This window comes from Mytilus californianus, unplaced genomic scaffold (assembly GCF_021869535.1).
Source record: "Mytilus californianus isolate M0D057914Y unplaced genomic scaffold, xbMytCali1.0.p SCAF_2, whole genome shotgun sequence".
NCBI lineage: Eukaryota > Metazoa > Mollusca > Bivalvia > Mytilida > Mytilidae > Mytilus > Mytilus californianus.
The window spans coordinates 113,537,654-113,547,902 of NW_026262668.1; the positions used below are offsets into that span (position 1 = coordinate 113,537,654).

At 30.8% G+C, this 10,249-nt stretch overlaps 1 protein-coding gene across 1 annotated transcript in view; it reads left to right on the plus strand.

The window, feature by feature from the left end:
* Nucleotides 1-9,983, plus strand: part of LOC127730767 (valine--tRNA ligase-like) — a 38,632-nt gene extending 28,649 nt beyond the window's left edge. Inside the window, exons 18-27 of the mRNA XM_052239313.1 lie at nucleotides 520-624; nucleotides 1,011-1,079; nucleotides 1,504-1,582; nucleotides 2,414-2,541; nucleotides 3,244-3,399; nucleotides 3,718-3,924; nucleotides 5,221-5,335; nucleotides 5,777-5,949; nucleotides 7,828-7,977; nucleotides 8,814-9,983. Of these exons, the coding sequence (XP_052095273.1) occupies nucleotides 520-624; nucleotides 1,011-1,079; nucleotides 1,504-1,582; nucleotides 2,414-2,541; nucleotides 3,244-3,399; nucleotides 3,718-3,924; nucleotides 5,221-5,335; nucleotides 5,777-5,949; nucleotides 7,828-7,977; nucleotides 8,814-8,879 (1,248 nt within the window). The 3' untranslated portion in view covers nucleotides 8,880-9,983. The remainder of the gene's footprint in view (nucleotides 1-519; nucleotides 625-1,010; nucleotides 1,080-1,503; nucleotides 1,583-2,413; nucleotides 2,542-3,243; nucleotides 3,400-3,717; nucleotides 3,925-5,220; nucleotides 5,336-5,776; nucleotides 5,950-7,827; nucleotides 7,978-8,813) is intronic.
* Nucleotides 9,984-10,249: the final 266 nt, after the last annotated feature.

Here is a 10,249-nt window from a genome sequence, read left to right on the forward strand (position 1 = left end):
ATTGATATCCAAATTTATTATATTGAGAAAAGGATGGAGTGAAAATAACCTTTTCAAGATTTGAAAATAATTTGAATATTAACCTTAAATGAAGGCCAGTATTGTATTATTATACTGTCCCATGTAACCAAACCTTGTGGTTGCTGCCATTTTCACCAGATGACAACTAGTTATTTCTTTTGACATGCCAAAGCGCTCCAAATTTAAAAGGGTTATTGTTATAATGTGGACATTCCCAAACAGAAATATCGTCTATGCACAGTTGCCTGTGGGAGAAGGTGGTTATTTTTACTACCAGCATATTTCAAAACAGTTATTTTACCTGCACACAGTTTCCCACAGAAAAAGGGTTTATTTTGTAATAATTATATGCGTAGTTGCTATAGTAAAATATACTACATTGTACTAATAATAATTTTAAAAGAAATAATAAGAAAAAGAATAAATTTTTTATTTACAGTGAGTAAACACAATTAGTAATAATAACTTATCTAATATATGTTTTGTATTTTTGTATAGGTATATTTACATGCTATGGTTAGAGACGCTCATGGTAGGAAGATGAGTAAATCCCTAGGAAATGTGATAGATCCCTTAGATGTTATATATGGTATAACATTACAGGTGAGAAGATATAGATATAAAAGCAGTACTGAAGGGCAAGTCAGGGAATATACTAGGAAATAACCCAGAAAGCAAAATAAAGTGCTTTAAATGATATTCATCATTTAATCACTCAGCTTTCCACAAAAGGTCTGACAATACATTTACAAATACACCAAGATTAACACTGCCAAATTCTATCATTTCATGTATTTCATTAATTGAAATGACCAATGTTTGAAATGCCCATGTCATCTGGTACCTAATATAGCTAAATAATTCCTTTTGTGTGTTTTTTTTTCTATACACCTGCAAAATTTCATTGAATATATTAAGTCAGTGACATGAAGGGGGAAGTACATCAAGAAATGTACAATTTTAAGTGAGAAGTAAATTGTATTTTACAGGACCTGCATAGTAGACTTGAAGATGGTAATTTGGAAGAGAAAGAAGTTAAAAAAGCACAGGAGGGACAGGTAAAAAGCAAATGAATAAAAGGGGTTTGTGGAATGTGTGAAAAAAGGTATCAAACAATACAATAAAACAAAACAAAAACATCCAGTGTTCAAATAATTCAGCATACATTTTCAACCTTATATAGGAAATCTAAAGAACGCACAAAGTTAACTTTTATTTCATTATAAATTATTAAAGTTATCAAATTGTTAATCAAACTCTTATCTTCAGTCATAACTAAAGGAGTTCATGCAGATTTTTCCTTCAGTAATTTAAAATCATTTACAGTGGTAAGTAATTTTAGGTCATACCCAAAATACAGTAAATTTTAATTGTTCCTAAAAAATTTCAGATCTAATTTCTGCTACTACAATTTGATCAAATCATGTAAAGCTTATAATGATATTAAGATTTCAATGATATGTTATCGCTGTATAATTTTAGAAAGCAGATTACCCCAATGGTATCCCTGAATGTGGAACTGATGCACTAAGATTTGCCCTTGTTGCATATACTTCTCAAGGTAGTATTTAAATTTTTATGTGTAAAATAACAGCATCAACTTTTAGGTACATTGCATTTTGTGTCAGTTTCTGGTTTACTATGCTAATCTTCTATCCATTTAAAAAGGGCTAATAGCCAAACATTCATTTCAAATTTGTCCCCTTCACAACACTTGGGACAAAGAAATACTGGGTGTCCGTCTGTACGTCCATCCATTCCGTCTTTCAACTGCTCTCACATGTACAATTCTTGCCAGATTTTTATCAAAGTTATATCAAAGGTTTATATCAGCAATGAATCAGATAAGTTCAAAAACCAGTGCTAACCAAGTAATTTTATAAGAATTATTGTACAGATAAAATATGTGCAATGCAGGGGACATTGGACATCTGTTCTTTTATAAAGTTTTATGCTAATCATTCTATGTTTATGCTTCCTCTGCATGTATGGTCAGCATTTCAGTCTGAGTATCATATAACATGCTTTAAATAATGATTTTTTTTTATTGCCATTAATGTACTTTTAGAATATGCTAAATTGCCTTAATTAAAAATTATTTTTTGATAAAAGATGTTTATGCATAAAGATTTGTGTAAATCTACATATTTCATTTGCATATATATTGCCATATAGAGTGTTTTCAGTAATAAAGGTGAAGTCATTTTGATTATCAATAATATTATAAGGTCTCTAGATAGCAGTAATTTCTAAATTGTGAAAGAACATGCCTGGTGATTTTGATGCATTTTATAGACCACTTTAACCCTATGAACTTTTTCTTTGATAGTAGTTCTAGCTAAGTGCATAAGACATTTGTTATAAGATAATAACAGTTTATTTTGTATTTCAGGAAGGGACATTAACTTAGATGTTTTAAGAGTCCAAGGCTATAGATTTTTCTGCAATAAATTATGGAATGCTACAAAATTTGCTATGATCGCCCTTGGGGATAATTTTAAACCAGAACCAGAACATAAGGTAAGACACAAATGTCCAACAGACTTTTATTAACAAACAGTATGGGTAGTGGAGTATTCTATTGCTTCTTGTAGACAAGCATAATGGTTTTTTTTTGGTTTTTCTATGTTCTATGAATGTTTTTTCTCAGTACAAAGCTTTTCAAAGATTTTTCTTATAAAGTTTTTGTTTTATAACTAGACACAAGGCTTTTTTTAAGCCTTTCTTTTTTTCCTTTAAGAAAGAAAACCCAAGTTTTACTTAGAAAGGAGTGTTGAAAATTAGGTCATTTCTGTGAACTAAGAACAATGAAGAAACAAAGGCCATGATATATTTTTGTGTGTGATAGAAAATTCTCTTTTATACTTGCTTACACTAATAAGAATATGAATACATATAAAAATGAATACTTTATTAAACCAATCATCAGTCCATAAAGGGTATGTTACATATATAATATTATTATTAAATAATGGTTATAAATAGTAAAGAAACAGTAATGATAATGCTAATGATAATATAAGGTTAACTATTGCAGTTGTTTTCTTATTGTAAAATATTTGTAACAAATCAAAGCTGCGGTGTTGCATATTTCTTCATGTTCACACGAGAGAAACCAATTAAATCTGAATCTAGATTTTGAAATTAAAAATTACTTTATAAAGCAGGATCTTTTCAAATGAAACTTTTAATTGAAGAGATTTTTTGAAATTCTTTTAATAGTTGAGTGGAAAAGAAAAAGAGATGGACTTATGGATACTGAGTAGGATGACCTATGCCATAGAACAGGCCAACATAGGATTTGTTAACTATGACTTCCAGACAACTACTACTGCCTGTTATAACTTCTGGTTGTATGAACTTTGTGATTGGTACTTGGTTAGTAGAATTCACACACCATTACTTATATCCTCCAAGAACTGTATCCAATGGTCTGATATGGGATAGATAATTTGACTGGTGTATTAGATGATTTTCTCCAGATACGGCCCAAATTCAACATGTGGAATATTCTGTCATAATGTCTTCATTATACTTATTTCTACACAAAATATCAATTCTCCATAACAAATGGACAAAAAAATGCCACAAAAATCTTTATCATAAGGTATAACCATCCTTAATCCACAACTTTAATTACTTTACATGCCAAATAGCCTTATTTATACATGTAATTGATCTAATATTGTATTTCAGGAACACATCAAGCCACTTATTTATGGTGATAATGAAGAAGAGAAGACTGTTTCAAGAAATGTCTTGTATACATGTTTAGATGTTGGTCTTCGGTTGTTACATCCTATCATGCCTTTTGTGACAGAAGAGCTGTATCAACGATTACCAAGGAGATCAGATAAACATGCACCCAGTATATGCATAGCTCCTTATCCACATGTTGATACAGTATGTATTTTGTCTGTGTGTCTATTGGGATATTGTATATCAATGATATTTGTTGAAAAGAAATCAAATGGAATAACATTAACTTTATCAAATTTTCTGCACCAGATGGGCATTTCAACCATAAATGTATCTTTAATGACGCTGGAGGCCAAAATATTTGATAATCCAAAAACTTATTAAAAAAATGAAGAGCTTATAAACCAAAAAAGGACAAAAAGTCTAAACAAAGTTGGGCAAGGAAACAGAACTTGTATGTAACATGAAAAACAATGTCAAGATATTTTAAGCTTTATGTAGTTATATTTAGGATTTCCTCAACTGATAAACTTAAATTGAAGAATTATATTGGTATTTATGATCTTTGAATTGTTTACTATTGTTGTAAACTTGAAATTGTTTTATCCTCGTTTATTGACACTGACAGTTTATAACAGAAATCAAATATAATTTAAGGCGAAGTGACTGTAATTAACTACTCCAGAATTTTTTTTAATATCACATATGAATTCTGCTTGTCAAAATACACCAGAAAAACAAAGTAAAAAGTAGGGATAACCATTTTAGTTTTTTTGAAATACGAGCTGTTGAAATTAACAGCATGAAACGTCATAAGTGCAAAGAATATATTGGAAAAATCATGAAGTTTGGCAGGTATTTTTCTATTTTGTTAGTCCACAGATTATCTTTTATATTGATATACGATGTATATACATATATAATGTTCCCATTTTTTTCTTTCTTTGAGTAAGGGGGATAACTCTTGTTAGTAACCACAAACTTTTTCAGCCCAAATTTCGCTAGAGGTGTACAATTATGTAAACTTTGTCTTAAGCATTGTGATTTAATACAGTGATACACAGAAATGATAGCTACAAATATAATTTAGATTATTGCTATTTAATACAGTGATCTTTTATAGTCCAAATAGAAAGTTAGTAGTTTATAATAATATTTGTATTTCTCCCCACCAGCCAGATTGGGAAAGGAAACTTCGGTATCCAGAAATAGAAACCTCATTAGTTACAGTTGAATTCATTTCACCAAATACTTTATCAATATAAAAATAAAAGGTGATATGATTGTCAATAAGACAACTATTCATACAGACCAAAGGACAAAGATGGGAACAATTACGGGTCATCATATATAGCCTTCAACAATGAGCAAGTGTAAATATACATTTTGTAGTTCAATAATAATTTTAAAAAGTAGATTGTGTTTAAGCAATTACCTCCCAAAAAATGTGAAATTGGTGCAATTTTATTTTTTTAGTAATATGAAAACTTGATTTTACAGTACCAACACAGATCTAAAGATTTAGAATCAGATGTTGATTTAGTGCAGACTGTTGTTAAAAGTATAAGATCAACTCGAGCAGATTATAATTTAGTAAATAAAAATAAAACTGATGGTAAGTGATTCACAGATGAATCGGCTTATGTTGTACACAATGTAGTAATAAAAGAAAAAAGTCTTCCAGAATAACATATACAAAAAATACAAAAAAAAGAGATTTTAACAAAGTCACATGTATATCTGTTCCAATACTTGAAAAGAAAGCTTCCAACAACTTATTGATGCATCTATTGATTTTGCTACAAAAGAGAGTAATATTTAAACTGATCAAAGAAGAATTTCTATGGCACATATTACAAAAAATCTTTCAAGGTAAAATTAATTGTAACTTTAAAAAATTGTTAGAAACTTACAATGGATTAATAGCCATGAAATAGCCAATACATGTTATGGTTGTGTTAAAAAGCCAACAATCAACCATCAGTGATTTTTGGTCACATTGTATTTTTTAATAAATGATAAAATAAAGTGTAATATATTTTGTTTTCTGTTACAGTGTACTTAAAGTGTGATACAACAGAAACAGCCTCTATATTAAAGAGATACACAGATCTGATAGAAACCTTGACATTTTGTGCTAGTCTCAACATTCTGGTCGGGGACTCACCACCTGAGGGATGTGCTGTACAGACTGTGTCAGCTAAATGTGAATGTCACATCATGTTAAAGGTGATTATCACATAGTCAAGTTTAAATTTCTAAACATTGAATTACGGATACATTGAAGACATTGGGGGAGAATTCCTCAGACAAAAGTATGCTGCATGTACAACTTAGATTTTGATTCATAATCAAATCTTTTTCTATAAGAAGTGTCAAGGGAGACAACAAGTGCACTCTTTATTGGTGTGTTTATCTTTTAATGCCTCAATAATTTTACAATCACATTTTCATGGACTTTAAACTTGGATAATAAAGCTTATGAAAGGAATGAAAGACTGTGAATGTAACATGAGATTTGGTGAAAAGGAACTATTTTACAGTCTTAACCATTAACATAACATTTAAGAAGAGGGCATTATTATGATATACTGTGGATTCATTTATTTTCGTGGGTACCAATTTTCTTGGATTACAGAAAACTTGCATGTTCGTGGATATTTATATTCGTGGTTCTGCTGAAGTCTGCATACAAGCCTATAGAAATTTTCTATTCGTTGCACATTAAATTTCTTGGTTCTCCAGTACCCACGAAACCAATGAAAATTGGTATCCAACGAATAATAATGAATCCACAGTAGACTGTTCAATGGACAGTGGTATTGACATATACATAACACTTATGAAGAGGGCATTATAATGATTTATTATACTTCATGTCAAAATGCCAGATTTTGATTGTTTAATACGAGGGAGACAATTTACTTTATTATACTTCATGTCAAAATGCGGGATTCTGATTGGTTAATACGAGGTAGACAATTTACTCTATCACATGGCAAATACTCTATCACCCTTCATGGAGACGCTTGATCATTTGTGCGCTTTACTAAACAGGGATGACTTATGTACAAGACGTGAAATTTAACAGACAGTAAATAACAGCGAACATTCGGTATAATAAAGTAAATAACACATAGCTAAAAGGGTGATAGAGCAGATTGTTACCCCTTGAAAAGGCATTGTCAACCTTGGCTTCGCCGCGGTTAACAATGTTTTCTCTGGGGAACAATCTGCTCTATCACCCTCTCAGCTATGTGTTATTTATATACTATCCCATGGAAAAATACTCTATTACCCTTCACAGAGACGCTTGCTCAAATGTGCGCTTTAATATATACAGATGATTGTTATGTACAAGACGACATAGTTTATTACTTTGAATTTGAAATTTAGTAGACAGTTATAACAGAACATCAGTATAATGAATTAAATAACACATATCTGAGAGGGTGATAGAGCAGATTGTTACCCCTTGAAAAGACATTGTCAACCTTGGCTTCGCCTCAGTTGACAATGTTTTCTCGGTGTAACAATCTGCTCTGTCACCCTCTCAGATATGTGTTATTTATATAATAGACTGTTCAATGGACAGTAGTATTGCCAGAAACATAACCCTTATGAAGAGGGCATTATTATGATATAGACTGTTCAATGGACAGTAGTATTGACACAAAAATATATTAAGGCCACAAACGAGGACATTATCAAAGTTAAAGTTAATACTACTGCACCATGGGCAATATGTTTATCGAGATGATGATCTCTTCATAAATTACTATTATATGATACACAAAAAGTATAACTAGAATCCCCAACAGTATTGGACAGCACAACAGAGTTAACTTCCAACACCTGACACCTCTGAAAAAACAGACATACAAACAGAAAAAAACAGACAAACAATAAACAATACATGGTCCAGGTAGCCTGACTTTGTAAAGGTGCAAAATTTATGGTGGGTTTAAAGCAGTTCATATCCGACATGAAATAATATGAAATACAAATGTTTGATTAGGATGTGCCAGTATGATATATATCTTACTTATGTTTATTGATGCAATCTTATGATGACTGATTTTCATTATAATAAAATCATTTTTATAGGGTATAATTGATATCTCAAAAGAAATCAGTAAACTGAATGGAAAGAAAGACACTTTGTCTGGTCAGTTACAAAAATTAAAGGACACAACAGCCAAAGAAGATTACACCACTAAAGTACCAGAGGATGTTAGACAAAAGAATTCACAGAAGGTAAAAATTTTGTTTTAGAGAAAATTCAATTGGGGTTTTTCATTAATACACGTTTGCTATCCAAGAGGACACTTTAACAATGATCTATGTGCCAATTTGAAATATTTAAACTATGTGTGCAATGTTTCATTTGAACAGCGCTTAATCAGTTGTGGTAAAGCATCAGGACTTTTCACTTTAATAATCAATTACTATTAAGCTTTAGTAATCTAAGCTTGACAGGGATATAAGTATTGAAGGTTATCTTTTTTGTCTTTATCACCTTCTCGGTGAATATGGCTTTTGAGGGCAAGGCTTTAATGTAAAATTGTTAAGTTTGTTTACCATTTTTTTATTGGGGTTCTCCTCTGTCAACACTAGGCCAAAAGATTACAGACCTTGTTGACGAAATTATTTGTATACTTACTTCAAAATTAACTCTTTTCTGTGTTGTATAAAGATTGCATAAATAGCAGCTAAAGTGGCATATAAAATTAATCTAAGCCTATGGGAAATAACATCTTCTTTGACAATTTTAACTTTGAAGTATACCAAATGCAGTTTCATTAATATGAAAGCAGTCTTTAGACTTATAAAGTTTATAATTATTGTGGTGTTTTGAAATCAGGTATCTTGTATTCTATGGGATTGGCATTTGAAATACACAGTAAATGGTGTTTTTTGTTTGTTTTCTGTTTTGTTTGAAACTCAGTAAAGATTCACTTTAAGCATTGTAAAAGATCAAGTCAACCTACATTAGATACTTCTAATAGGCCAGTCCTCTTCAAATATGCAAGTGTCATAATTAAGGCCAGACCTTTTTGTTGTTTTTATTTTTCCTATATTCTTATTTTCAGATGAGTGAAACAGAAATAGAAATAGAAAAATTAACACAGGCCATAGCTACTTTAGGAAGAATGTAGAGATATGTGTAAAGACTAGCAGATTCAATTTAAGAGACACAGTGAAAACATTCAATAAATTTCTTCATGAGAGTATTAAGCAATCATGTTTAACTTTGTTAATTTATGTGAAGTTAATTGATAAACAGAGATTTTGTTGTGACAGACAGAAATCTCAGTCATTACGTTGTATTACAAGGAAGTTTTTTAGTAACATAGACTCACTTATACTCTGCACTATTTATTTGTATCTACTTAAGCACTGGAGTGCCTTCTTATGTCTAATAACAGCAACTTTGTCTATAATACACCTTTTTGGGGCTATTCTGAGTTTAAAACTATATTTTGCTGGTTCAATGATGTTCCTTACTCATTTATTCTATGAACCTGATTATTTTGGTAAATTGGTTGTTTTCTTATCACTGCATTTAAATTTTAAACAGTGCCCTTATTTTAGTAGCAAACATCCACAAATTACTAATTACTTGAAAATACATGGTTCTATTAGGTCTGATAATTGTTATGATTTGACTTTCACAGAATCTTTCTGGAGGGGGCTAGGAGGTGGTTCATCCCGATTTTCCTGAGAAAATAAATGCCAAATCCTGAATTGCAGTGAAAATAATGTGGCCGTACCGACATCTCGATATTATTAAATCCAGAAGATTTAACTGGCTGTCCCAGAATTCCTCAGAATTAAACAGCTCAATCCTTAATTCCAGAAAAAGGTCCTTCTGCCCCTCTTTCTCACATGATGAGCATTGCATATTTAATTTCTTCAAATTTTAAACCTATTCAATAGTATTGTTAACCAGGTATTTTTTGTAGCACTAATTTTATTAATTTCATGGACAAAGGCTTATCAAGTACATACATTCTAAAGGAAATACAAATTTGTATTGTTTTTAAGGAAGAAATTCAGAAATGGTATTGCAGTATGGGAGCATCACTGTTATGGACATTCTGATCAGTGCATACATCCTGTAAGAGGACAAAGAAACTTGGGAATGTTAGTAGATTTTAAATTGGTCTATTGAGTGTCCTAAAATCTGAACTTTTTAGTTAACCCACATAATAAATTCATTAATACTATTTATTGTCAAAACATTAATAAAGGTCAAAGAAGTGTAGTTGTTTATTGATGATTTATGCCCTTTTATAAATTCAATTTATATCCATCTGCTTTTTGATGTGGCTAGTATATAGTGAGAAGGATGTCTGTCCACCTGTTTTTCCCATTCCGCTTTTGCTTTTGAATCCCTTGATAGAATTTTAAAGCTGTACTATTACTGTGGAGAATTGGAAAAGGGGAAAAGAGGCATAAATTAGAGGGGAAATTAGACTACATATTATGTAATATATTTCCACTGGAACAAATATTTCAGTAATTG